The sequence below is a fragment of the Chionomys nivalis genome, chromosome 8, assembly GCF_950005125.1.
Source record: "Chionomys nivalis chromosome 8, mChiNiv1.1, whole genome shotgun sequence".
Lineage (NCBI taxonomy): Eukaryota > Metazoa > Chordata > Mammalia > Rodentia > Cricetidae > Chionomys > Chionomys nivalis.
In genome coordinates, this window is record NC_080093.1 from 78,823,146 (window position 1) to 78,850,916 (window position 27,771).

Here is a 27,771-nt window from a genome sequence, read left to right on the forward strand (position 1 = left end):
GCCACCCCCACCCCTGTTTCTGTTTGCATGCAAATTGAGCCACCAATTCTTTCTCTGTAGCTGTCCGGAGTAACACTGGCCAGAAGACTCAGCCTGATGTCATGTCTCAGAATGCTAAAAAACTGATTCAGAAAAATCTGGCTACATCAGCAGATACTCCACCAAGCACCATCCCAGGAACTGGCAAGAGCATTGCTTGTAGTCCCAAAAAGGCTGTCAGAGATCCTAAAACAGGGAAAGGTAATCAGCTAGAATATGGATGCCTTATATAATTCTATATTAAATAAAGATTGGCTTGACTAATATGTGTTTTTGCTTTATAGCTGTACAAGAGAGAAACTCCTATGCAGTGAGTGTGTGGAAGAGAGTGAAAGCCAAGCTAGAGGGTCGAGATGTTGATCCAAACAGGAGGATGTCAGTTGCTGAGCAGGTGACTATTTTTTAAGCTTAAACTGTTATAATGCTGCTGGTAGGTTCAAGAATCTCATTTACCCATTTCCTTATTTAATCAAGAAATAAGGCCCTCGGGCTAGCAGAACGGCTCAGTGGGTAAGGGTACTTGCCACAAAAGCTTGATAACCTAACTTCAATCCTTGGTTTCACATGGTGGAATAAAGAAAGCCAATTCACTCAAGTTGCCCTCCGACCCTTTCTCTTGTTTTTCTGTAACAAAAAGAGGAATCAGCCCCTAATTCAGGAGTCAGAAGGTTATTAGTAACATTGTTCTCGAGTTGTCAAATGCTCATGACTTGACTCTTTACTACTTAGGACTTTACTTTCAGGCAACTTCTTCCATAGAAATTTAAGGTGTGCCAGACAGTGGTGGTGCACACCTTTAATCTGAGCACTCGGGAGGCAGAGGCAGGCATATCTCTGAGGTCAAGGCCAGCCTGGTCTACAAGAACTAGATTCAGGACAGACTCCAAAGCCACAGAGAACCCGCTCCCCCCCCCCCAAAAAAAAAAGAAATTTAAGGTGTATGACTGCTCTAATCATCCACCAAACTCAAGTTAATTCTTACTTTAAAGATTCTGAAAGTTTCAGATAGAGGAGGATGACAGTTTTTGGAGGTGTAGACTCTTTAATCCCACGAATATGTCACACGAATGTGTGTTCTTGTCCATATTTTTTCCCTATTATTAGTTGTGTGTGTCTATGGCATCCTCCCACTCCTAGGTGCTGGGAATTGAACATAGATCCTTACAGGCACTAGGCAGGTACTTTACCACTGAGCTGTTCAAAGTTACAGGAAAATGTAGCTAGTCATACTCTTACCTAGACTATTTCTTGCACTCACTTTTGTCATTGTTTTGTTCTACACCTAACATTTCATGCTAAAACCCTGAGAACAAATAATGGTGGGGGATGGGTAGGCTGCTTATGAGCGCTATGCTTCTCTAAGGCTTCTGACTTTTCTAAGACATTCAGCCTATGGATCCTCTGTGGTCATGGAGAACATCACCTTTGTACCATATTTCAGCCAATTCTTCCTTTGAGTGATTGGGTTGACTAGCGCTTACTTGGAGACAAATTACACAATTTGAATATAAACTGACCTTGCAAGTTCACAGTGGTTTTCACTTCTCTCCTACCTATGTTCACAGGTTGACTATGTCATTAAGGAAGCAACTAATCTAGATAACTTGGCTCAGCTGTATGAAGGTTGGACAGCCTGGGTGTGAATGGCAACACAGTAGATGAGTCTGGTTAAGCGAGGTCAGACATCCACCAGAATCAACTCAGCCTCAGGCATCCAAAGCCACATCACAGTCGGTGGTGATGCAACTGGGGGCTTACTCTGAGGAAACCTAGGAAATCTCGGTGTACTAGGAAGTGAATCCTGCAGGACAGCTGCACTCAGGGATACGCCCAACACCATGGCCAGGGTCAAAGGTGAAGAAAGCAAGCTCACTGCCTGCACACGGAGATTGTCTTTCTGCCACAGAACAGCTGCAAACGTGTCAGGAGGTTAGCTGAGAAAGAAATCGGGATGCTGCGGAGCACAGAGTGACTTGGAACTCCATTCCACCTGACCCTGTGTGTACAATCCAGGAAAACAAACCCCGCTCAGAAACAAGAGAAAACGGGGAGCCGCGAAGAACTCACAGCCACGGAAGAGTTGATGCATTCAGATTCTCGAGAAATACTTGTTGCTTGGCAACAGTACTGGTTGGGTTGACCAGTAAGTACCAAAAGGCTATGCTGTCATGAATTTCAGAAATGGACTGAAAAAAAAAAAAAAGAGAGAGCAATGTAACAGACACTACATTGAAAGAACTGACTTCTGAAATGAAGGGAAAAGCACCCATGGATCCCACTCCTCCCCATCAGTTTCCCTGTTCCCCAGCTCCTCATTGACCCACTCTGGTAGATTAGCCAGCTGTCAGACTCACTTTTATTTCAATCCTTACACTTCATAAACTTTCGTTACTACATTTGGAGACCAAAACAGGAGCTTCTCCAAATACAATGAAAACATGGAAAATTCAAGGATTGTTTAAAGGTCCGATCATCACATACAAGATGTAACTCTGGTTATTTCAGGCATATCTGTGACTCTTATCATGTACAGTTTCCAGAATTGTCACTGTGCATCCAAATGTAATGAGTCTAACAGACACTGATTTCATGTGCACTCCCCTCTGCTTACAGTGTGCATTTTTTGGAGGTCATTCAAATTTTCCCTCTTCTGTGATTGCTGTAGTTTCTTTCATAGAAAGTAGCTGATCTGATGTAATCTTTTACCTTTTAAACAACCAGGATAGAGAACCTATTGGAGTTTGCATTGTTGATGACAGGTTCACAATAAAGTGATGTTCTGGTGGAGGTAGAGTGAAATGTTTTTTAATTCAGTTTTCTCATTTGATACTTTTAATTTACAAAGTGTAATTTTTTAATTTTACGTTTAAGATGTAAATTAAAAGTGCTTTAGTTTACCTGGCATTTGGGAGCATGAGAAGTGATACCCACCAGTATCTCTTAGTTCAGCTGGTGGTCTGTGAGGGTTCTGTTTACTTTTCAGTATCATTTGTTTATAGCTTACTGTTAAGTAGCTAGTGTAGTGAGTCATGATCAAGACATCTTTCAGTTTAGCATGTTCAGTACTCACTGCTGATCCTTGATAGAAGTCGAGACCATAATAGAGCTAAAAATCACATATCAACACAGAACAACACACAGTATTTTGAGTCTGTTTTTCCAGCATTTTAGCAACTAGTGCAGTGGTCACTTAATTTGCCAGCCTCTGTGCACAAGCCTGAAAGGGCCTATGGAAACACTCCATGTGGCTCTGGGCTCTTCTCTGCTTGCTACGAGTTTAATCCTCACAAGATGGATGCCAGTGTCAGCACTTTCTTAATTATGAGTATTGGAAGATGTTTTGAATTTCCATGTGTCCAATGACAAGGAACTTAGCACATTGCATTTGATTTTGTTGATTTTGAGCCTTATTTTCACAAAACAGCCTAGCTGGAATATTGATGCCATACTGTATTTTACATGCTGCTTTCTTCCCTAGAGGCATTGAGAGCAACGGTACTTTAGTAACTTTTGTTCTCTCAAGACTTGTCATTTTCAGTGATGCTTCATGCCAGGAAGAGCTTTTATCATAATGATAAAACCAGTTCATACTCACATACCCTGTAGTTTGTGGTCAGAAATGTCTTCCACTTTGGTAGTAGGTGGATTTTATTTCTCATGATTTTGGGCATCAGAAGTACCTGGCAACTTAATCCAAGCAAAAATATGACAGCTTAAAAAAACAACCAAAAAAATGTGCCTCTGATGGATTATCCGACCTTTCTATTTTAAACTGATCCTGAGAGAAGAGTAGTTCTTGGTTATAGGACAGATAAGAGCAACCAAGGACTTCAAAGCTTGCTGCTCACTGTGCTCTGGACAGAACCCTCATCTGTATGGTTTGGCTTCCTGCGCAGATAGCCTTGCCAGGTTGAACTTTTGTAAGAAGTCTCAAGTGGAGAAAATAGGGCCATTGGGGGAATATCTTAAATCATGTAGAGTGCTGTAGTTTTGAAGTCACATGTCTTTTGATGACAAAATACCTGTGGAAAACCAGGGTTCTCTTTCTCCCCAACCTTTTTCTCCTTACTCCTTACCCTTCTACTCCCTATTGCCTATCTTCCTTCTCCCCATCCTTTTAAGATTCAGGGGGTACCGAACAACCTCTTCTAATTCAGAGTACCCTTGAAATGTATTTTGTCTTTAATTAGCTAGTCTGGTTTTAGTTGATTTCGCTACCAAACTGTGGAGGCCTAACTTAGTACTTACGAAACTGTTTCTTCCTTTACCAAAGTGTCTTTTAGTTTCTGTTTCTGGTCATGGAGCTGATCACACAGATGGCTAGATACTTTTTGATGGTGGTGGTGAGGGTTTTTTTTTTTTTAATAGGTATGAGATTTCTGTGTGAAAGTGATAAGTCTTGATCTACTTTCTTAGATCACTGATTCAGCGTTCAAATTCCAAGTTCAGGGTGAGAGTTTGTAATACAAAGAAAAAAATCCCTTCACTTTGCCCTTAACACTTGCCTCTGTTACCTAAGCTTAGTTAATAGTTTTCTATTAATAGTTCAGTGTTTGGTGTTATCTGCATTGTTTTTTGTTTAATTGTGGTTGTTCCGATGTGTGAAATTTAAGGAAAGAGCCATTTAATAAAATGCCAAGCAGGGCAATGCAAGTACAGCCAAATATTAAAGTTGATGTTCAGTCTTAGGTCCTTTTTAATCTGGGGTATTATAGGCAGTACTTTAAATCAGAGTCTTCCTGGCCTATTTCCCTCCACCTTTTTGTAGATACTCGGGGGCTTACTTGTGCAGTACTAAATTCAAAGGAGCTGGTTCTTCTTTTCTCCCAATTCTTTTCTTAGTAATGAATACACCTATAACTAGCCTGTGACTCCTGTTCATACAGCAGGTGTCAGTGCTGTGCTGCTGTTAGCTGGATTACCTGCAGTGCAGGGATGGAACCTTGCACATGCTAGGCAAGCGCTCTTCCTGAGCTACATACATCCTCGCCCTTACAACTAGCATACTGAAGCATTTTTTCACGTGTTCAGATGAGTATGAAAACATTGTTTTATATCTCGTTAAATTTATAAAATGCCAGTAATTTAGAACCCTCCCCCACAAATCAAGGAGGCAAAAAGCACTAGTCACTGAAGTCTTCATCTTCAATGAGCTGGGTAGGATAGGAAGATTTCTTTTAAGAGGTATTAGAATCACATCGCTCTGCTAAGATTCAAGAGAAGGCAGTTCACTGTACTTTGCCTGCTTTTGGGCCTGGATAACATTATTATTTAAAAAGAACAGATTGAGCTTGGGTTAAAAAGGGCAACCATGTAGAGAACCCTTGAGAAATGGGGGCACTGAGAAATTCTAGTGCTAATGTTAAAAGTTCAAAATCAGCTGAGTATTTGAAGAAGGTAAAGAACTGGATATTGTTCTGAAACAGATCCCTCCCCAAACAGGCCGATTAACAGTGCTTGTTTTCCCTTTTCCTCATGTTTGATTCGGCTCCTATTTCAGATTACTGTGTTGCTAATTTTTCTAGTTTTACAAGTCCCTTGGTGGCAGCAACATCACATTTCATGTTTGGTTTTTTTGTTGTTTATAAATACCCTTATTGCAAGTTGAGTTGAGCTGAATCTTCCGTGTCCTGGTAACATTGTACAAAATAGTGTTTTCTTTTTTCTTTTCTTTCTTTCTTTTTTTTTTTTTTTTTTAAGTTGTAATGCCTCCTGATGGATATAATTTCGTGCTTGTATTTAAGATTTAAAAGTTGAATAAATCACACCAGCTTCCTGAAAATGTCCATGATGCATCTTTTGGAAAATAAAAAACACATGCCTACTTTGCATTAACATGGTAAAGATTGTATGAAATACCTGTTTTTCAAAAAATAAAGGTTCAAGTCTTAAAAGATACAGTAGTTAAGTTCTGAATTTATTGAAGTGGATCCCAGAAAGTTTGTTTTGGTACAGTTTTTTTCTGTTCTCTCTCAAAATTAAAAAATGTTTAATTCTAAAAATACTTTACTTGCTTTTGAACAGAGAAAATTTTATTTCATTAGGAAAGTTTTTAGATAATCCGTGCCTTGCGGGTGTGTGTGTGTGGGGGGGTGGCGGGGTGGCGCATGGCTTTAATTCCAGCAATCTGGAGGCAGCGCCCGTGGATCTCTGAGTTCGAGGCCAGCCTGGTCTACAGAGTGAATTCCTAGACAGCTAGGGCTACACAGAGAAGAAACCATGTCTTGGAGGGGGAAAAAATAATGCCTTTAACCTAGGGGAGGCGAAGGTAGTGGATCCCTTGAGTTTGAGGCTAGCCCGGTCTTACAGAGCAAGTTCCAGGATAGCTGGGGCTACAAAGAAACCGTGTCTTGAAAGACAAAAGGCAATGTATGTAGCTTAGTTTTGGCAACCATTATTGGGAGTGAAAGCTCTGAAGGAAGAGAGTATGTGGCAAGTTCTCTTGTGCCAGAGTTCTGAGGAAGATTTGCGGTAAGGGCTTCATTATCTGGTACAGAAATCTCTTGTGCAAAAAAGAGATTGGATCAGGGCTGGGAACAGCACACAAAGCGCTCTGGAGAAACTGCTGTTGGACTTCAGCTACCTCAGCCTCAGCAGCTGGCCTTGCAGCGTTTGGAAACAACGACCAAACTCTGAAGCTTTCTGAAGCAACAGCCAAGTTCCCAGGGTAGAAATGGTGGGTTTTAAAGCCCGTTTGTACTCCGGCCTCTCTTATGGGCCCCTCACTGCTTAGCCTGTGGAGCAGCTGTTCGGGTCCTTTTGTTCCTATTCAATACTGAGGTGGAGGGAATTCTCTAGGCTCCAAGTTTTCTCCAATTAAGGTTTCTGTATCGACCTAGTCATATCACCCGCCCCCTCACCCCCAATTCCTCGAAGCAGCACTTCACCCGAGCTTCTTAGCCATAACTATGTTGTGCTAGTTAGTACCTTATCCAAGTACTTTCCACAAGATCTGTGACAAATTGTATGCCCCTTTTATAGAACCATCATGCTCCAGGTAGGGCCGGGCTTATTTCAAGTTCTTTACAAAACTTCCCAGGAATTGAAGAACCTGGTAATTAAAGAACGAAATGTTTTTAAAAAATAACCTAAATGTAAAATATTTGAGGTCAGTATTTTACATAGCTTCCTCCCACACACATTAGCCCGTTATCAATGTGAAGTGCTCCATCTGAATTACTCATCCACCTATACATCTCTCCATCTTAAGCGCTCGCCTAGCTACCTGAAGTGCGCCACAACTATTATTTCCCCAAAAAACTGACTGCAAAAGAAGGTCTTTAAGCGTTGGTGCATCTTCCGTGTTCTCATAGGGCCTGCTACTGCTGGCGAGATGGCAGCAGCAGTTCTCACATGGGGGCCGCCAGCCTTCCAGTCATAAATCTTAGCAGGGGCCACCGGAACCTAAAGGTCCTCCGCCCTTGCAGCCTCCGACGCAGGGCACGGCGCAGCCTCCACTCCCTCCGTCAAGCAGTAGGAGCCTCAGCGGCCTTGATCTAGCAGCAGGACGAGCGCCTAGAGAGGGCGGTTGAACCGCTTCCTTCCGTTCCGCCCCCAGCGGGCCACACCCCTGAGCTCTGATTGGTCGGAGTCTTTCGGCTCCGCGCAGCTTCTCTCTCCTTTGACCTGGATTTCAAGTCATGCGCTGGCTGCCGGTTGGCCTGGCCGCCCAGAAGCCGGAGTGCCTTCTGCCCAATGAGGAGCGAGTTTCGCGAGGGCTGTCGGGGAAAGGCAGCCGGCCTATATAAGCAGGCTGCGGGGCGTTCCCTCGCGCTTCGGTCGCCTTGCGGGTGTCGGCGCTGAGTGTCTTCTGGTCGTTGAGACCGCGCGTCCAGAACGATGGCGGAAGGGGATAACCGCAGCAGCAACATGCTGGTGAGTCGCAGTCGTTGGCTTGTCCCGGCGCTTCCGGTTAGGCCTCTTGGCCTCGGTGCCTCCAGGGAGCTGCCAGGCCTGATCCTGCGGCTCCCTGGCTATCTCTACTGTGGCGGTCTTTACTGCCGATCCCCAACGTCCTTCCTGGACCGTGCACGATGAGGCAAGGACCGCAAGTGAGGAAGTGTGAGAATGGGGCCGTGACCAGAAGGAACCTGGGTGGCAGGTTAGGGCACTCGGCCGCCAGGGGCCTTGTCTAACGCTCGGGGCTCAGGCCGGAGACCTACCTGTTGTTCCGCCCTCTTGGGTTTTAATCTCATGTTCGGTAGATTGTTTGTATGAGGACTTCTTTTCCGCCCAAAACTTAGCGAGGGTGGAGGGTCAAAGGGCTGCTACAGAGTTAGTTATCGCTGACACAGAATTTGTTGTAGCTCGCTGCGAGTTCACCGCAGGAAGCCGAAAGTGGGTTCAGCGGAAAGGACAGTGGGAGGTCCTGGCACTTATCTGGGAACTGGCGAGGGGACTCACTTTAGAATGATAGCACGGATCTCAACTTAGGAATGATGAGCACGGATCTGAAGGAGCTGTACGAGGTGGTATTAGAGGAGGCACATTTACTTCGTTACAGATTTTTGGTGGTTTTTTTTTTTTTTTTTTTTTTTTTTTTTTTGAGACCAAGGTTTCATGTAGCCAAGCTGGCCCTGACCTATGTATTGAGTTTTGCCTTGCATTTGTTATTCCCGTTTCCCCTCTCAAGTGCTGGGACCACAGCTGTGCATCACCAGGTCCTGCTAGTTTTACAAATATAACTGCATCACCTAGGCAAAAATGAGAGATCCTTTTGTTTTCTCTGTTGTCATTCGCCAGAGAAAGACGGAACATATCAGAAATGAAAAGAGCAACTACCAGCTTGTAACTTCTGCTTTTGCATGTCTAAGAGCCTAAATGCCAACAAGCTAAAAGTGTCTACAGGACAGTAGAGGATTGGTTGGGATTTTCACTTTGCATTGCTGTTTAGAGACGCTTTTTCCTGTCCCCTTAAATTTCCCCTACGCACACACACACCAACAAACAATCCAATAGAGATGCTTGCCCTGAACTCAAAAATTCCCCCTACATAACACACACACCAGCAAACAATCCAGTAAGAGGATTAATTGATACTAAAGGAAATTGCCACGGGAGAGGGCCTGATTACGAACAACTGTTTCCAACAAAGCAATATCACTTTAAGGAGAGCAAGGCCATTAATCTTATATTTCCTGGATTTAGATATGTTATCTTTACCTTTTTGTCTCAGTTTCCTCATCCTAAATAGAGGTTGTAAAAATATCTTCCAGTTTTGAGGCGCATGAATTGAAGTATAGCATGTGAAATGTTTAGAATTTCTAGTTTGGGCCGGGCGGTGGTGGCGCACGCCTTTAATCCCAGCACTCGGGAGGCAGAGGCAGGCGGATCTCTGTGAGTTCGAGACCAGCCTGGTCTACAAGAGCTAGTTCCAGGACAGGCTCCAAAACCACAGAGAAACCCTGTCTCGAAAAACAAAACAAAACAAAACAAAAAAAAAAAAAGAAGAAGAATTTCTAGTTTGGGTTGCTATCAGTATTAAGCATGTAATATAGTCAGAAGTACTTATGACACAGATTTTATATTAACAAAAATTAGTCCAAGTCCACATTGTGCTCTATCATTTTCATATTCCTTTGTGAAAAGTTTATATTGTCACTTGGGCTGTGTGTGTTCCTGGGGGTTGAATCTAGGGCCCTACACAGACTGAGCAACTTCTTGTTCTAATTTCCTTCTTTATCAAAATCCTTGAAGGGTTTAGGTCACAATAACTCACCCTAAAGGTGTGCTTTTGACTAGCTGTCAAATATGCAGAGAAATTTGAAACCTAGCCATGATTCCACCATCAGCGATGAGGAACCATTGTGGAGGACTTTAAGTGCCTCACATAACTGAGTGGAGGAGTTTTCTTTAATTCCACAGTGACTGCCATGCCAACATTGGAGTAATTCCAGCATACAAAGAGCTATTTTAGAAATTGTCCGGACTGACTGTTTTCTTGATGGATTTAGAAAGGCCTAAATCAATAAAATGACCAATCAACAGACAGTGCCAGCCACCTGAAATGAGCGAACGATAGAGGATCCAATTTAGTAGTGTTCTGAGCACTGCCGCGTGACACTGTGGGTGAATTGGGAATATTAGTTAACCATAGTAAGCTCACTTTCATTAATATTGAAATGTTTATCCCCACATTGTGAAGCCTTGGGAGTATTATGTTACTTCATAGACACAGCCCAGTGCTAAAGTGACCATTAAAGGTTGGACTTCTCCCACCCACAGATTTTCTTTTTTTTTTTTTTTTTTTTTTCTTCAAGACAGGGTTTCTTTGTGTAGTCTGGAGCTTTCCTGGAACTTGCTCTGTAGACCAGGCTGGCCTTGAACTCACAAGAGATCTGCCTGCTGAGATTAAAGGTGTGTGCCACTGCCACCTGACGATTTTCTTGTTTGTTGCCAGAATTGCAGTTTTTCATGACTTGGCTTGTTTAAGATAGCGGGCTGATGCCTTGGAAGGCTTTTGTTCTTTTAGCAGCCTAAGTGCTGAGATTGGTAAAGTAACTCTGCACTGTTGACCGCATGTAGGCTGTGGAGACAGCAGGTCTGGAAGAGCAGCTGCAAGGATGGGGAGAAGTGATGCTGATGGCTGACAGAGTCCTTCGCTGGGAAAGAGCCTGGTTTCCACCTGCCATCGCGGGCGTGGTTTCCCTGCTGTTCCTGTAAGTGAGGGCTGCTATTGCTAAGTGCTCAGATGGCTCCTAACCTATGCTTAGAGACGCTTTTGTAATACATAATCCAAAAGGAACGCCTTTTTTGCAAACAGCTTACCCAGTTTCTAGAATTTGTAGTCCTTTTGTAAAGTTGTAATTTGATACAGTTGAGCAAATCCTGTGCATTCAATCTTCTGTGTTTCAACACCCTTCCTTTGTATTCGTTCCTAATAAATATTGAGGACTCCTGAGTTTTGACGGTTGCTGGTGACATTAACTGCTATAACTGTGACGACATGCATGCCTCCTGAAATCCACTTGTGAGGAAATTAGAAAGGAAATAGCCCCCTCTTTGAGAAGCTGTGGACTAGGGAGAAAATACCTTTGGTTAGGACAATGACTACTAGTTTTCTAACTGGTTAATTTTCTTTGTTTTTAACAGGATTATCTATTATCTCGATCCATCTGTGCTGTCTGGTGTTTCCTGCTTTGTTATGTTTTTGTGCCTGGCTGACTACCTTGTTCCCATTCTAGCACCAAGGATTTTTGGCTCTAATAAATGGTAGGTGGCTATGTATGATTAGTGTACTGTGATTAAATGAAGACTTTTTTTATAACCATCAGACACCGGCTGGGAGTTAGTCCTTGCTCTTATGTGAAGAGTTTCTTAGCTGAATTCAAATGAGTGAATTTTCAGTACTATTGTCCTTGTATGTCACTTTGGTCAAAAACTTGCTTTCTTTGTTATCTGTTGATGTTTATTCAATTTTACTTCTACACTTAGAGTGAGGTTTTTTCTTTTTGGGTTGGTTTTTTCTCTTTATGGTTTTTCAAGACAGGGTTTTTCTGTGTAGCACTGCTGTCCTGGAACTCATTCTGTAGACCAGGCTGGCCTTGAACTCAGAGATCTACCTGCTTCTGTCTTCTGAGTACTGGAATTAAAGGTGTGCACTACCACTATCCCCTTAAAGAAAGTGTTGTTATTTTTATTATTGTTCCTGTTAATATGTTTTTGTTTGTTTGGTTTTGGTTTTTGGAGACAGCGTTTCTTTGTGTAGCCCTGCCTGTTCTGGAACTAGTTCTGTAGACCAGACTGGTCTCAAACTCAGAGATCTGCTTGCCTCTACCTCTCGAGCACTGAGATTAAAGGTGTGCGCCACCACTGTCCAGCAAACGAGGGTATCTTTTAAAGGTGCTGTTTTAAATAAGAATTGCAGAACTTTTTTTAAATTACATTTACTTATTTGGGGATGGGTACATGTGCTAACATGCATGTGTAGCTCAGAGCGCAGCTTCCCAGTTTGTTCTCTCCTACTGCATATGGACCTTGGGGACGGAACTCCAGTCACCAGTCTCTGCAGCATGTTCCTTTGCCAGCAAAGCCAGCTTCTTCAATGGACCTTGAACTCAAGTTTGTTTAAATGTGTCTCTTTGAGTGTGAGTCCTCATTTGTACACAGGAGGACAACTGCTTGTCAAGGTCAGTGACTGGTTCTCTTGTTACACTGTCTGCTCACAAGCTTTCCTCCAACACAGAAAAGCCTCTAATTGTTAGACATTATTAGACCTTTAAGCTGTGTGGGTTGGCGCACACCGCTAATCTCAGTACTCTGGATGACAGACATTGTGATAATGAGCCCAGAGTGGGCTATACACATAACAAGCTATGGACCTGTCTTGGCTACACTGAGAGATCCTGTCACAGCCACAACCAGTGTTCCCTTACATTCCCCAAAACAAACCGAGAGGGATGTTGTGTTGAAGGCTGAGAGAGCTAGTGCATTGAGGCAGTGCAGGGGTAGTTGACCAAGTCCATTGTGAGTAGGTAAGAAGAGATTCTACTGTTGGCTACACATGAGCTGTTGCTCTCATTTTTACCGTTATTTGAATGCTTAACCAGGACTTCCTAAGATTATAGTTAAGCGGTTAAGGATTACAGTAACTATTTGAAATTCCAGTGGAATGTTGGATATCTCAGAGCTCAGTATTAAGAGTGCTTTTCCAGAACACATGGTACCCTGAGTTCTGTTCTTTGCTGGAGGAAGGAAAAACCATACATAATGAAAAGAACCAGATATCAGAATAGATTTTTCTCTGTTAGTTATTTTCAATTGATTGGTGTTCTGCCTGTGCCCTTAATTTTTTTTTTTTTTTTTGTGTTTCCAAATGACAGCAAGTTATATAATCTGTAAAGATGAGAGCCTTTGTTATGTACCTTCTAAATCTGTAAGAACAAGCTCACATAATTTGGGGAGTTAGCTTAAAATATGGTTTAAGTAAGCATGTTTCTTTAAAAAATAATGGGTCAGTGTTAGGATTTGTTATTCAAATTGCTTTTCCCTCACCGTGAAGTATTTAATGCTGTTATGTTTGGGGAAGTTTATGGCCTTGACATTAGACCAGACAGCAGTTCACTAACTCATAATTCTGGAGGAAAGTCTTCAGAGAGATAAACAGTAATTTGGTAGGAATAGCATCCATGGGGGTTGGAGAAATGGCTCAGTGGTTTAGAACACTGACTGCTCTTTTAGAAGATCCAGGTTTGATTCCCAGCACCCACATGGCAGCTCACAACTGCCTATAATTCCAAGATCTAACACACATAGACATACATGCGGACAAAACACCAATGCACATAAAATAAAAATAAATCATAAAAAAATAGCATTCATGTGGTGAGGTTTATGTTTTGATTATGGATGATGTGGGAAAGAAGGAATGTTATAACCACAGTGTAGCCTTGACCATGAGCAGCTTGGATATTCTGTGAAATTCTCCGACTGTTCCTGCATTTTACCGGCTAGCACTACAGGAGGAGAGGGCAGTATGGTTCTTAGCATTGATCCTTTTTAGTACTGGACCTTTGTAGTGCCACAAAAATAGCGGAGGGACAGATTAGAAATGAGAAACATGACTTTCTTCTAGAGGCCTATCAGTTCTGATTGGTGTTTGCATTTTCTCTCACTGGAGCTGAGTTTATAAGGAATTTGGATTGGGCTCTTCATTTTTGTCTCTGTGTGTGTGCATGCGCATGTGCTCAAGTGTGTGTGTTTGCCACCCACATGCACTTACCCATGTGCACATGTGGAAGTCAGAGGGCAACTTTCCAGAGTTTGTTTCTCTCCTTCCATGTGGGTGCTGGGGATTGAACTTGGGTCACCAGGCATGACAGTAGCATCTTTATCTTCTGAGCATCTTGCTTACCTGGTATAGGAATTATTCTACTCAGATACTCTGATGCAGCTGCTTAGAGCACTGATGGGCACAATGCAAAATTCACTTGGAGCTAAAAAATAAACTAAGGGGACTGAAGAGATGGCTCAGCAGTTAAGAACATTGCCTGTACTTCCAAAGATCCTGAGTTAAATTCCCAGCAACCACTTGGTGGCTCACAACCATCTGTAATTAGATCTGGTTCCCTCTTCTGGCATACATGTAGACACAATATTGTATACATAATAAATAAATATTAAAAAAAGAAAGATAGGCACATTCTTTAAAAAAAAAAAATGGAGCCGGGCGATGGTGGCGCACGCCTTTAATCCCAGCACTCGGGAGGCAGAGGCAGGCGGATCTCTGTGAGTTCAAGACCAGCCTGGTCTACAGAGTTAGTTCCAGGACAGGCTCCAAAGCCGCAGAGAAACCCTGTCTCAAAAAACCAAAAAAAAAAAAAAAAAAAAAAGGAAATAGAAAAACCAAATTTGTATTGTGGTATAAAAGGTGTTCTTTTCTGTGAAAACTGTCTTAAGATAGGGGCTGGAAAGGTCTCAAAGGTTAAGAACACTTGTCCCCCTTTAGAGGACCTGCGTTCGATTCCCAGTACCCACAACTGTCTATAACTCTAGTTCTAGGGGATCCAACACCCTCTAGATCTGGCCTCTATAGGCACCAGGCACTTTTCTATGTGTATAGGCATGTAGTGAGGAGGCGAGCAGGCCTGCTTTCCTGCCACCCGGCTTTCGGCTGTCTGGCTAGCTTATGCCCTGAAATAACAACACACAAATTGTATTCTTTTAAACACTGCTTGGCCCATTAGCTCTAGCCTCTTACTGGCTAATTCTCACATCTTGGTTAACCCATTTCTAGTAATGTGTGTAGCACCACAAGGTGGTGGCTTACCGGGAAAGATTCAGCATGTCTGACCTGGCGGCTGGCTCCATGGCGGCTGCCTCACTGCCTTCTACCCAGCATTTTGTTGTTTACTCTGCCTGCCTAATTTTCTGTCCTATCAAAGGGCCAAGGCAGTTTCTTTATTAACCAATGAAAGTAACACATAGACAGATGACCCTCCTCCATCATAGACAAATATGTAGGCAAAACTCTTACACACACAAAGTAAAAGTAACATAATTTTTAAAAAGTTGCAATCAGCAGTGACTCATTGTTTTTCCTTTCCTGAGAAGATGTGTGGAGGCCCCACCTGTGTTCTGAGCACTTAGGAGCAGACACAGAATGATCAGGAGTTTTAACTCTTCCAGTCATTGGCTCATATATAGCTATAATCTTAGCACCTTACAGTGCTAAGGCAGGAGGATCATGAGTTCAGGGGCAGCCAGAGCAAGATTTCTTTCTCAGGAAAATTAATAACTAAATAAACTGTACGATCACCATTTACTTATAACAATTAGAAAACTCTCTTTTCTAGGACCACCGAACAACAGCAAAGATTTCATGAAATCTGCAGTAATCTCGTAAAAACACGACGCAGAGCTGTGGGCTGGTGGAAACGCCTCTTTTCGCTGAAGGAAGAAAAGCCTAAAATGGTATTTTGTTTTTGTTTTTTTCTTTTTTTTAACTTACTGTGAACCAAAATACTGAGTTTACTGTGATTTCAGTCTAGTGACAGCCTTTTTAGGGATGAAATTCAATACCTACTACCCTTTGTTGTAATGCCTACATATATTCATAAGTGTTATATGTGGTAGACTAAACCATTGAAAGGTAACATTTATCTTTGCATATAACTTTAGTAGAGAGAAGTTTTTTTTCTCATGCTGAAGTAAAAGACAATACATAAAGACATGTTCTCGTCTCTTAGCTTTAGTGTTGGTGGAAAGTTGTGAACTGAAAAGGTAACATAGTTTATATTTCAAAGCATTAATCTGTATAGACAGTAATGCCAAGAGGGAATGTATCTACATTCTATAAAAGAAAAGTAATAAAAATGATCTTATTTTTCCATCTTCTAAAGGAAAGCTGTCTAAGCCCACAGTGGCTGTGTGTATGGAGTGGAGCATGGTGCTTTGGTCCTGTAGAGTGGGGAGAAAAGCCTTCGTGCTTACTCACTGTGCACAGTGTGGAGCGGTGCAGCAAACCGCAGAGTTGCCCTTGGTGATCTGCTGCTTAGAGCTGACGAGTTCTCGTTCTTTTCTTTAACAGTACTTCATGACCATGATCATTTCTCTTGCTGCCGTCGCTTGGGTGGGACAGCAAGTTCACAACCTACTTCTCACCTACCTGATTGGTAAGTCATTGAGGAAATGTCACGTGTGCATCTTAGCAGGGAAGTCTAACTGTAGTGTAGTCAGCAGGTAGAGAAGTGGGTATTCCCAGGACCTGTGGAACTGTAGCACAGTGACGACTGAAGACTCCTTGCCCTGTGTGTGCCAAGCCCTTAGGTTTGATACCCAGTACTAGACAAAACTAATCCAACACGTAGGACCTAGATGAAGGTGCAGAAGTCTGAAGTCATTCCCAGGTATGTGCTGTATGTCACATTCAAAACCAGCCTGAGCTACATGAGATCCTTTCTCAAGAACAAAGAGATTAATCCAAGTCAGGACTTAAGGTAGGGCTCCATGGTTAAAAGCACTGGTTTGGTTCAGTTTCCAGCACTCATGCTGGCGCACAATGGCCTATAACTCCAGGCTCAGAGAATCTCATAGTCAGCATTAAGCAAATCACTTGGATTTAAGCAAATCATAAGGATCTTAAAGAAGTCTGGCCCTTGTTCTGAGGGGGTTTATTAACGCCCTGTGGGAGGTGAAGAGTAGTGGGATAGGAAGCGCAGTGCTGGGCACGAATGCACAGGACATGGGAAGGCGTGCTGGCATGGGATCCTGTGGGCCAGAGTGTACTTGCTTTCAACTGTGAGTTAAATTCTGTTTCCTCAACTTCATTTCTTTATTTCAAGTGACTTTTGTGCTGTTGCTTCCTGGACTAAATCAACACGGAATCATCTTGAAGTATATTGGAATGGCCAAAAGGGAGATAAACAAGCTTCTCAAGCAAAAAGAAAAGAAAAATGAATAATGCAGCTTCAGTGGAGTGCGCCCTGCCCCTGGGAACAGTTGTGCCGCGCTGTCTGGATACTAAAATGTTACAGTGGCCCATTGCTCCCCTCCCTCTGCCCTTGTTAATAGATTCACACAGGCCAAGCTTTGTGCTGTGTTTAGCCAGGTGTAGCTGGGTGCATTCCCATCAGTAGAACTCGTTTTACTGAATTTTTATTTTTTTGACAACTTCCTTTAAAATCCTAAGGTGGTGAACTTTGCTCTTTTGTCCAGTGAACTGTGATTTTGGGTAACTGTTGATGTTCGCTTTAGCTGTGTTCAAGGTAGTGGTCTGTGGCTACAGGAAGCTGGTTCTACTGTCTGCTTCCACAGTCTGCTTAACAAGCTGTCTTGTCTTTGTGAGTAAAGTGACCACTTTCGATGAAGAGACCACTTAAGATTCATTCCTGATTTTCCACAGTGGGAGAATGCCCATGGAATAGGATAAAATTGCACACCCTAGTGTATGAAATGTAGCAGATTTAGGAGGCATTGCCCCTTTGTTCAGATGAGGAATCTGCCAACTTAGACCGACCTCATTCCCTTCATGCTGCTTCAGGTTAGTCCATGAACAGCTTTTGAACAATAATCTTCCAGAACATCGTATTTGAAAATCTTACCACTCTCTTTGTTCTGGATTTTCAGCTGACTTAAAATGTCTGTGACTTTACTCCAAGGCTAGCGAGGGATATAAAAGTCTCTTTTGTTCTCTCAGTAGAAAACTAGAACATCTATTAATTTTTAAGATCAGATAAAAAGTCTTTAAAAATAAGTCCGGAATCCCACCGCCCCCCAGCCCCTCGCCATAATGCTGGCTGTTATTTCAGTGGCTCCAGGTTTACACTTGGAAGCGGTGTCTACACTGGTGTTTGACTTTCCCCTTGCAGGGTTGTAGCTGAGACAGACTGCTGATGGGTGACTTTGTGCTGGGTAGTGTTTGTAACTCCTTAAGCTTTATAGGTAGGCTTTTAGATAGACTTTTCGAGCAGTTGAAATCTTCAGGACTGAACCTCTGAGGGCCAAAATAGGACACATTTGGGAGCAACTCTTTAACCCATGAACTAGCTGTGTCATAGTTTGTGGATCCATTGCACTGATCTGTGAAGCCTGAACCTTGTGCATCTGCCTCTGTTTTCTCACCTCCCCAGCACTGTAAACAGTGGCACCTGTTGTAGCATGTGTTTGTTCGTTTGTTTTTAATGTTTCATGACACCCACCTTAATTTTACATGTTTTCTTGTAAATAAGCCTGCCTTCCTACCTGGAATTTTTTTTTTGTGTGTGTGAATAATACATGTTCTACCAAATAACTACTTTGGCAGTTTTAATCATTTCTTCTACTTTGTTTTGTGTAAAAGCGGGATAATTAAAAAAAATCTGGAACCTCTTTGTCTCACTTTTGTTAACTGTTCAGGTTTAGGAATCTGATTAATAACCTCCCTGTTATTATAGACCTGCCCTCCAAGGTATTCACTCTTAAAAGGAACACCCAGGCACTGTGCTAGATAGGGAAACACTTGAGGGGAGGGACCAATAGGGGGCAGAAAGAGGCTCAGAAGAACACATACTTTTGCGTCCAACCCAGCGGGTTGATAATCGGTAGATGACTTGTCTGCTTTTTAAAATTACACCTCAAGTTGGATGCTTTAACTTGGGGTCTCATCAGGAACAGGCTGGAGGTCTCAAGCCAAGGTTATCACAACTCCTGTGGTTGTCTGAGGCTTTGAAATTTCTAGCTTGTAATCTCAAGGCCAGCCTTGACTGCGTAGGAGGAATTGATTCAAAATCAAAAAGAAGCACTGGTCTCCAACCATGCATCTGTGGCAACTGCACAGGTCAGCTATGTGTGGTTTCAACCATAGCTGAAACCACTTTTGCTACCTCTGGCCATAGCCCAAGTTCCCTTTTGAAGGCTGGTCTGAGTGCCCTCATGAGCTTGTGTTATTCCAAGGCCCATGTGGAGACATTTGAAATGAGCAGGGTCAAAAAGAAAAGTGTGTGGGTCCTGAAAGCTTCCTCATGCCCTGTAGGGTGCAGAAGCTTTGGTGTTTTTAGGCAGTCTCAAGCCCAGGCTGGCTTTGGCCTCCTGATCTTCCTGCCTTCACCTCTCAAGTGTTAGGTTTCCAGCCTAGTATTTAAAAGGGGTTTTACAGTGTAGTTAAATGCCAGCCACTCATTTTTCTCCAGGTTCTATAGTTTGTCTCTAGCAAATCACAGATGTGAGTCAGTTTCGACAGGGTTCTTTGTTCCACTTCCCTTCTGCCCAGCATCCTGAGTTTCTTACCCATTTCTACACAGGTTCCCTCCCGTAGGAGCTCCACATCCAGATGCTGTGGCTCACCAAGCCTACATAGCAGGATCCTGTGGGATCAGCTAGGGAAGTCCCCACCAAGGAGCCTAGTTTCTTAGACTTTTAACTACCATCCTCCCCCACCTTGCTTTGAGTTCCTGAAGTTTTCATATCGGGTCCATTTAAGATGAAGTTTTCTTTTTCCTTTTTTTTGGTTTTTTGAGACAGGGTTTCTCTGTGGTTTCAGAGTCTGTCCTGGAACTAGCTCTTGTAGACCAGGCTGGTCTCGAACTCACAGAGATCCGCCTGTCTCTGCCTCCCGAGTGCTGGGATTAAAGGCGTGCGTCACCACCGCCCGGCTTTTTTGTTTTGTTTTTGTTTTTCGAGACAGGGTTTCTCTGTAGTTTTAGAGCCTGTCCTGGAACTAGCTCTTGTAGACCAGGCTGGCCTCGAACTCACAGAGATCTGCCTGCCTCTGCCTCCTGAGTGCGTGCACCACCACTGCCCGGCAAGATGACAGTTTTCTTGCCTGTGAAATGGAGGCTATATCACAGACCTCAGCATTTGTTAGGAGCTAAGCTATGAAAATAGTTCCTTTAGGGGAGCTGTGGCAACTTCCCAGGTAACAGACATCCTCAGAGCACTTCACATTGCCACCCTGGCTGACTGTGGCCCTATCTTGATTAGCTGTCTGTCTCTGCCTACAACTGGAATTTCCTAAGGATTGGAGCTGTTGCTTTTACACCATCACTCCAAGTACCTGGTGCAACAGTTGAGTAAGGGAGGCGTGCAGTTTACTGAAAAGGTGTACATTTTATGTCCTTCCTATGGAAACCCTTGTAAACAGGTGTTGGGACTGGAGAGGTGGCGCAGCTGTTAACACTGGTGGTGGCGCACGCCTTTAATCCCAGCACTCTGGAGGAAAAGACAGGCTTATCTCTGAGTTCAAGGCCAGCCTGATCTACAAGAAAGAGCTAGAGCCAGGACAGGCTCCAAAACTACAGAGAAACCCTGTCTCGAAAAACAAAAACAAAACAACACTGGCTGCTCTTCTAGAGGTCCCCAGTTCAATTCTGTGCAACCACATGGTAGCTTCAACACATCTATAATGTGATCTGATGCCCTCTTCTGGCATGCAGGTATACATGCAGATAGAGTACTCTGTACTCATAAAAATAAATCTTTGCTGGTAGTCGGTGGTGGTGGTGGTGGTGGTGGCAGGGCACACCTTTTATCCCAGATTCTGCCCAGGAAGCAGAGGTAAATCTCCATGACTTTGGAACCAGCCTGGTCTCCAGAGTGAGTTCCAAGACAATGGGGGTGGGAGGTGGGAGTACACAGAGAAACTAAGAAAAAAAACCCTGAAAATAAGAGATGTTCTTCTAACTCTAGCCTACCAAGACATTAAAAGAAAGCAAACTGCACATTTTTAGCAAACAAAACAAGGTAAGTGTACAAAGGAGCTAGCACATCAAGGGCATTGGGGAGAATGGTGAGTTTGAGGCCAGTCGGAACTAAATAGCTAGACCTGTGCTCAAAATCCTAATAAACTTTGGAAAAAACAAATGGTCCTTGGACGGTGTGAAGGGATGGCCGGGACACTGAGGCAACACTCTACATTGAATACCTTTGCCAGGTAGGCAGGTAATCAGTCCCAGAAGGATCACTAATCTGAGGCCAACACCCCCCCGCCCCCCCCCCCCCCCCGCTACATAATAAAAAATTGAAGAGAAGAAAAAGGGACCATGCTTGAGATGTTGAGTTAGGATTATTATTAATCTGTGGGCAGCATGGGCCATTATTGATGAGATATTATCTCCAAAAGGCAAACCCAAATCAAACCAAATTAAAAAAAAAAATCAGGTGTTGTGGTGCATTCATTTAATTCCAGCACTAGGAGGCAGAGGCTGTCAACCAGGCAGAAGTCACCCTGGTCTACACACTTCCAGCACAGTCGCAGCTACTTAGTGAGGTTCATTAACTCAAACAAAACAAAAACCCAAGAAAAGTCGACTGTGGTGTTAATGCCAGGACCCTAGAGGAGGCAGGAGGATTGCGGCGAGTTCCGGACTACCGTGAACTACACCGCAAGACCTAAAGAGTTAAGAGTTCAGCCTTCCACTCTCAACCGCCCCGCCCTTGCATTGATCTTCCTATCAGAAATCACCCTTTTTTTCCCTTGGGCGTGTGACGATGAAGTCTCGCGATAGCACTTCCGCTTCCCATAACTCCGTGCGTTCGGCCCTCCCACCCTCTTTCGGCCATCTTCCCGCGCCGGTGAGTGACTTTCTGGGAAGCTCCGTGCTCATCCTCCGGCATCTGCGCCATCCCTCTGCCCCGGAGCCCGACTTCGGGGTCCTGCGGGCTCATCGAGCCCTTCCGTGGTCGCAGTCTCCGTCTGTGCGGGTCGGGGCCGCCATGGGCGACTCATTGCGGGAGCTGACCCACGGCCGCAGGCTGGGCTCCGCTCGGCCCGGCGGGAACGGTGGCCGGCGTGGGCCCTGCGGCTTCTCGTGTTTGCGAGCGCTCCAGAGTCCCGAGCGCCCCAAGCAGCCGTGGCCGCTGTTGCCACTGGGGTCTCCGCCCAGCCTCTCACTGCTAAGTTGGGGAAAAGCAAGTCGGGGTTTGCCCTTTGCACGTGAAATGCGCCTTGGCTGCGTCCCCACGCCCTGTGCGAGCAGCCCTGCCGTGTAAGAAGCCGCGGGGGCCATGTCGCCTAATGCTTTGCCCCTGGGAGGCTTGTTGTCGGCACCTGAAAGTGAGTTACCCTAAGTCGCGTTAACCGCCGGCACTGCTGACTCGGAGAACCTTGGCAGATGTTTGCCAGAACTTTCAAACTTGGGCTGTATTGACAGCCTCTCCGTACCTTCCGTTTGGCCAACCGATAAGCCCCGCCGTTTCTAAGGTTATCTTCTCCGTCATGAGTCTGGGCTTGGGTCACTTTTCTCGGGCTATTTGTGTGTTGGGTGGCATGAGCGTGAATGTCTTGAGCGAATAGATACCGAGTGCAAGAGAACAGGCAGTTGTCGGGAACTTTGCTGGGTGTTTCCAATGTTGCTGTAGACCTATGGTGGGAGTAGGAAGACGAGTTTCACAGGCCTGGTGCACGGTTGGATGTTGATGCATGCATATCCTGTGTTTTCTTTCCTCAGCCACCATGGTGCGCATGAACGTCCTGGCCGACGCTCTCAAAAGCATCAACAATGCAGAGAAGAGAGGCAAACGCCAGGTCCTCATCAGGCCCTGCTCCAAAGTCATCGTCCGGTTCCTAACCGTGATGATGAAGCACGGTGAGTGTTGACGGATAAGGAGATAGTCCTAAAGGAAGCCAAGGCGGCGGCGGGTCTGAGGGAGGAGTGCAAATGGAACGCTGACTTGGGAGAAGCAAGCTTGTGTCTGGGCTTAAATGACCCAGGTCACTGCAAGCCAGGGTTCCTGATCCTCCAAGACTGAGTTATGAGGAAAGGTTCCTGGCCTTGGGAGTGTACAGCTGTGAATACGGGGATTGGGGGTGATCGTGCTAAAATGTTTTTGGGTGATGCCGAGTTTTAAGAATTCTGATAGAGTCAGGCACGGGGGAGAAAATAGGTAAAAAGCAGTGCTGGGGGCATTAAAGGTTTAGGTCTCGAACTGGTGTCTTTGGTTTCATACTAGTCACTTGGTTTACAGGTTACATCGGTGAATTTGAAATCATTGATGACCACAGAGCTGGGAAGATCGTCGTGAACCTCACAGGCAGGTTGAACAAGGTAAGACCCTTCATTCTCATTTTGTATTTGCTTGCAAGTTATGCCCATTGCTGTCAGCCTTGCTCCACTTCCCTAATTTAAGGAATTGGCTAAGGGGACGCTTTTTAAACTAAATGTCAGTTGTTATCTTTGGTTGCTTGTTCAAGTTTTTGGTCAGTTTGTGTGAGACAGAGCTAGGCCTTGGTAACCTGGTTGACTTAGCAATTTCAGAAGCTTCAGGTGATGACTTAGGATATAAACAATTCAATTTCTTGGTACTAGTGGAGTGCTGGATTCGTTTTGTTTTCAAGTTGGAGTCTCTGTAGACAGACAGGTTATACTTTAAGTCAGATCTCTATCTCCAGTGCATTGCTGGATTAAAGGGATGCGTTGCACATGTCCTGCAGTGTGCTGGATTTTAATGGAATGTTCTTGAGTAAATGGTCAAGCGCCAGGGTTGATGGGCCACTCTTGAGTTCTTGTCAGTGTAGGTCATAGTTGTGTCTGAGGTCTAGACTGCCTGTCAGTTTTAGCCATCATCAGCATAACCAAATAGACTATTTGAATCCTGTCTTTGACTAAATGGTTTAATAGATAGCTGGTGTTTGGGGCAGTGACAGCCACTGGTGTGTGGCCCTGGTCCATAGGTTTCTGATGTGTAAGGAGTTTGAGAACCTCTAGTACAACGATTCTCAGTCTGGGTCTCAACTCCATTGGGGATCAAGTGACCCTTTTGCAGTTTTCATTGGATAACTGATTCTTTTGCGGAGGGGCGGGGGAAGGTTTGAGATGCTTTCTCTATAACAGCTCTGGCTGTCCTGGAACTCTTTGTTGTAGACCAGGCTAGGCTTGAACTCAGAGATCACCTGCCTCTCCCTCCCCAGTGCTGGGATTAAAGGTGTGTGTGTGTGTCACCACGCCCAGTTGGTGAATGTATTTACAGCAAAATTACAGTTATGAAGTAGAATGAAAATGATTTGATGGCTGGGGGTCACTACAAGTGGGGAACTGTATTAAACCATCACAGCATTAGGAAGGTCTAGTCCCATGGCCGGTGGCAGTTGAGTTGAAGTTCTTTTCTGTGAAGGTTTTTGTTTTACAAAGTTGGTTCTCAATATTCATACTCTAGCACTATTGCTTACGAGGTCTTCGAAAGATGGTGAAGAGTTGGCAGTGCTAGTTTTGAGTCATTGTTTGTTGCAGTGCAGACCATCCCACGTGTGCTTTTTTTGTTTTTTGAGGGGGTTTCTCTGTAGCTTTGGAGCCTGTCCTATCCTGGAACTCACTCTAACTCTGTAGACCAGGCTGGCCTTGAACTCAAAGAGATTCACCTGCCACTGCCTCCCGAGTGTTGATATTAAGTAGCCCTAGCTGTCCTGGAACTCACTCTGAGCCAGGCTGGTCACCATGTGCTTTTGAAGCGGGAGAATATCTCTCCTGTTTTGTTTTTCCTGATTTTAGGTAACTTGAGTCGTGCTCATGTCTCTGGTCAGTTAATTAACCTGGTGCAGGTAGAACAGCATGTGGTGCAGTGCTAATGGCTATTGTGTAGGTCGTCTCCCCTGTGAGAGAATGCCCATTGCCCTCAAGAAAGGTTGGGGCTGGAGAGATGGCTCAGTGGTTAAGAGCACTGACTGTTCTTACAGAGGACCCGGGTTCAATTCCCAGCACCCACATGGCAGCTCATAACTGTGAAGATGCATTTGCAGGGGATCTGACACTTTCACACCAATGCACATAAAATAAAGTTAAACAATAAAATATTTTTAAAAGAAAAGAAAGAGGTTTACCCTTACTATGGGTTAGGTGTTAGCGATTGTAAGATGTTAGAGTCTGGCCTTCATCTCATCCCTGCTTGTGCTTGGTTAAGAGAGAGCTGTTTTGTCTGTTACTTTTGAGGAGCTTTTCCATAGCTGGAATAAAGATCTAGGGTCCATGGCAGCCAGCAGTCAGTCAGAATGGCAGTCTTTGGGGGTGGGGGGAATACAATCTGAAGCTTTTGGATGGCCTTTGCCAAGTTCCATCTTTCAGTTACTTTGGTGTGTGACCTCAATTCTTACATGGATGTCCTGGGTGGGCATTCTGGGTTCTTAGAGGAAGGGGTAATCTGAACTGCACAGGGATGTTGAGTATAAACAGTGGGGGCCTTTCTTTCTGCAGCTTTATTACTCAGTCCTGCTTGAGGATTTGCAGTTAGTGATAAAGGTAGAGCTCTTTTTTCTGGGGAAGTAGCAGAGATGATGACCTAGAATTACTTGTGAGAACACTGTTGCCTGCCTGCTACCACCCTCAGGGTGACAATGTGGAGAGGCAGGCCGGGCTGGGCATTTGTTACTTAGGTGTTCTGTATTGCAGCCCTACTAAAAGATGGCTTTTGTTTGCTTAGCTAGCTACTACTAAGCTTGGAACCCTCTTGAACTGTAAAAATGAAATTTTGATTGCAATTTTACTTGGTCTCTGTATAATGAGATATGTTCTGGGGGAAGTTCTCCATGTACTACCATTTGACCCAAAGTCATTTGCTTACTTGACATGGCTCTTTCCTGTAGGCAGGGGTGTACAGTCTTGTTTGGGTGTAGATGTACATGCATGTGTGCATGACGATTCCAAGGAAGGATCAGCCCTGGCTGTTCTAGAACTCAGTCTTTCAGTCTCAACCTCTTGAGTACCCTGCTCAGTGTTTGAATGGTATTTATAGAAAAAGGTATGCACAGGGTAGGTGCCTGTAGTGTGGGTATTAGTTTTTGAACCATTGACTCAAGCAGGTATGAAAGCCATCTTGTTTTAGATTTTTGGTAAGGTTTAAAGAATTTATTTTGTTTTCTTTTACAGTGTGGAGTGATAAGCCCTAGATTTGATGTGCAACTCAAAGACCTAGAAAAATGGCAGAACAACCTGCTCCCGTCCCGCCAGTTTGGGTGAGTTGACTTTCTACAATTAAAGATTAACGATGATAAAGATTAATGCTTTGAAATGTTGGGATATGGCTGGACTTGAGCTGAAGTTTGTTTATATAGCAGTGACTGTCTTCCTAACTAGTTGACTTTAGTTTAAGTTCTCTAACATGTGGGTCCAGGGAAGAACCTCAGATTATCAGGCATGACAGAAGCACCTTTACCCTCCAAGTCATTTCACTGATCCAGTGACTTCTGTTTAGTGTCTCACCGATCTAGAACTCAGATTGCCTCTTTCTTCCTCCAAAGTGTTGGGATTTAGGGGCCTGTGCAACCATGCCCAGGTTCGTCTTTGTTTTCTGTCAGGGCAGAGTGTAGCTAGGGTCTCTAGATTTCCTCCTTTGTTCTAGGATTCATTCCTATGCTCTGCCCCCTGGTCGCGCACCAGCTTTCCTAAGCAGCATCGATCTCTGTCTCCTCCCAGGAAGGCAGGCTTGAGCAGAGAGAGGGAGGGAGGCATGGTTAGAATGTTTACACTCAACTTGCTATTTCTTTCCTCCATAGCTTCATTGTACTGACCACCTCAGCTGGCATCATGGACCATGAAGAGGCAAGACGAAAGCACACAGGAGGGAAAATCCTGGGATTCTTTTTCTAGAGATGTAAAACATAAATAAAGAGCCTTTATGGACTGTGCTCAGGGTCAGTCCTTTTGAACCTTTCCAGCAGAATAGCAGATGGCTGTCTGTGCTGACTGGCGACACTTTCGAAGCTACTAAGAAAGTCTGTGATCATGCCCTTACTTGAGTCCCGCTTGGTGTTCCAGCCACTATGGTTGCAGTCCAGTGGTGTCCAGCTGTGAGACTTGACATAAATAATGAAAGCGTGACCATTGTCTTCTGTGTGTGGCCTTAAGGAGGTCCCTTTTGCACCATTCCTACAGCAAACCACGAGTTTGTGTGACAGTAACATCTGCATACAATGGTAAATGACAGTAAGGTGCTTTGAGAGTCCAGGGTGGGTCCTGTCTGGTTTCTTTGCCTACATCCCCCCTTTCATCACCCAGATTTGGAAGCACTATCTCTGTTATCTCAGAGTTGAGCCCTTAAAAATGTCTTTTGATATTAAGTGGTGACACAGACCCTTAATCCCGGCAGAGACAGGCAGATCTCTGAGTTTGAGGCCAGCCTGGTCTACAGAGCAAGTTCCAGGACAGGCTCCAAAGCTACACAGAAACCCTGTCTTAAAAAAACAAGACTCAGTCTAAAAAAGACTCAGTTTGAAAGATAATGTGTGTGTTTTTTTAAAAAGCCAGTTGAAGGTGTTACTTACATTGCATACCCTGGGTTGTCAAGTGCCATCATGCCCTGCCAGAGTGATTTGTTAGGGCAGTTACTATGGAAAATATGAACGGTTAGCTTGGCTCCCGTTTTCACTGGGACCATGGTTTGTGTCTGGTGGGTGTGCGCCTTCAGGTGGGGATTGTGTGGTGGAACAAAGCTGCCTATCAGAAAAGGGAGGGGGGTTGATGGTCCCAGTGTCCCAGGGTAGTGCCCCAGTGACCTGCTGTCTAACCACTAAGTTTGACCCCTGCAGCTTCCATCACCTCAACCCCAGAGGCTGTGAACTGTGGGCTTAGAGGACATTGATACCCAAGTGGTACCATTTAAAGTAGATGTGTGGTTCTGGTCCTTTGGGACACCTGCCTAGTAGAGCGTGCTAGTTCTGAGCAACAGGAGCCCCTTGATTTGGAGAGCTTCCTGACTGCTTAAATTGAGAAAGTGATGCTGGGTCTCTGCTATTCTGGTAAACTCTGCTCTGGCTCCTGCCTGAGTGCACTGTTGGCCTCACCAGGATCAGATCTCCCCTGGGGGAAAAATCTCTCACTTTTATTTATTAAC

General features: G+C 44.3%; 3 protein-coding genes across 6 annotated transcripts in view; all 3 read left to right on the forward strand.

The window, feature by feature from the left end:
• Positions 1 to 5,930, forward strand: part of Smg1 (SMG1 nonsense mediated mRNA decay associated PI3K related kinase) — a 102,076-nt gene extending 96,146 nt beyond the window's left edge. For all 4 annotated transcript variants that reach the window (XM_057779857.1, XM_057779858.1, XM_057779859.1 and 1 more), the window contains 3 exons: positions 61 to 240; positions 324 to 430; positions 1,605 to 5,930. In XM_057779857.1, coding sequence (XP_057635840.1) covers positions 61 to 240; positions 324 to 430; positions 1,605 to 1,682 — 365 coding nt within the window. In that variant the 3' untranslated portion in view covers positions 1,683 to 5,930. The remainder of the gene's footprint in view (positions 1 to 60; positions 241 to 323; positions 431 to 1,604) is intronic.
• A 1,804-nt stretch (positions 5,931 to 7,734) lies between these two features.
• On the forward strand, positions 7,735 to 18,345 carry Arl6ip1 (ADP ribosylation factor like GTPase 6 interacting protein 1). The gene is made up of 6 exons (XM_057779782.1): positions 7,735 to 7,914; positions 10,564 to 10,697; positions 11,131 to 11,250; positions 15,333 to 15,450; positions 16,067 to 16,151; positions 16,821 to 18,345. The coding sequence occupies exons 1-6, from the start codon at positions 7,879 to 7,881 to the stop codon at positions 16,937 to 16,939; spliced, it is 612 nt and encodes a 203-aa protein (XP_057635765.1). The 5' UTR covers positions 7,735 to 7,878; the 3' UTR covers positions 16,940 to 18,345.
• A 3,145-nt stretch (positions 18,346 to 21,490) lies between these two features.
• Positions 21,491 to 26,591, forward strand: Rps15a (ribosomal protein S15a). The gene is made up of 5 exons (XM_057778599.1): positions 21,491 to 21,525; positions 22,401 to 22,538; positions 22,918 to 22,997; positions 25,809 to 25,894; positions 26,435 to 26,591. Exons 2-5 carry the CDS (start codon positions 22,406 to 22,408, stop codon positions 26,526 to 26,528), a joined length of 393 nt encoding a protein of 130 aa, XP_057634582.1. The 5' UTR covers positions 21,491 to 21,525; positions 22,401 to 22,405; the 3' UTR covers positions 26,529 to 26,591.
• Positions 26,592 to 27,771: the final 1,180 nt, after the last annotated feature.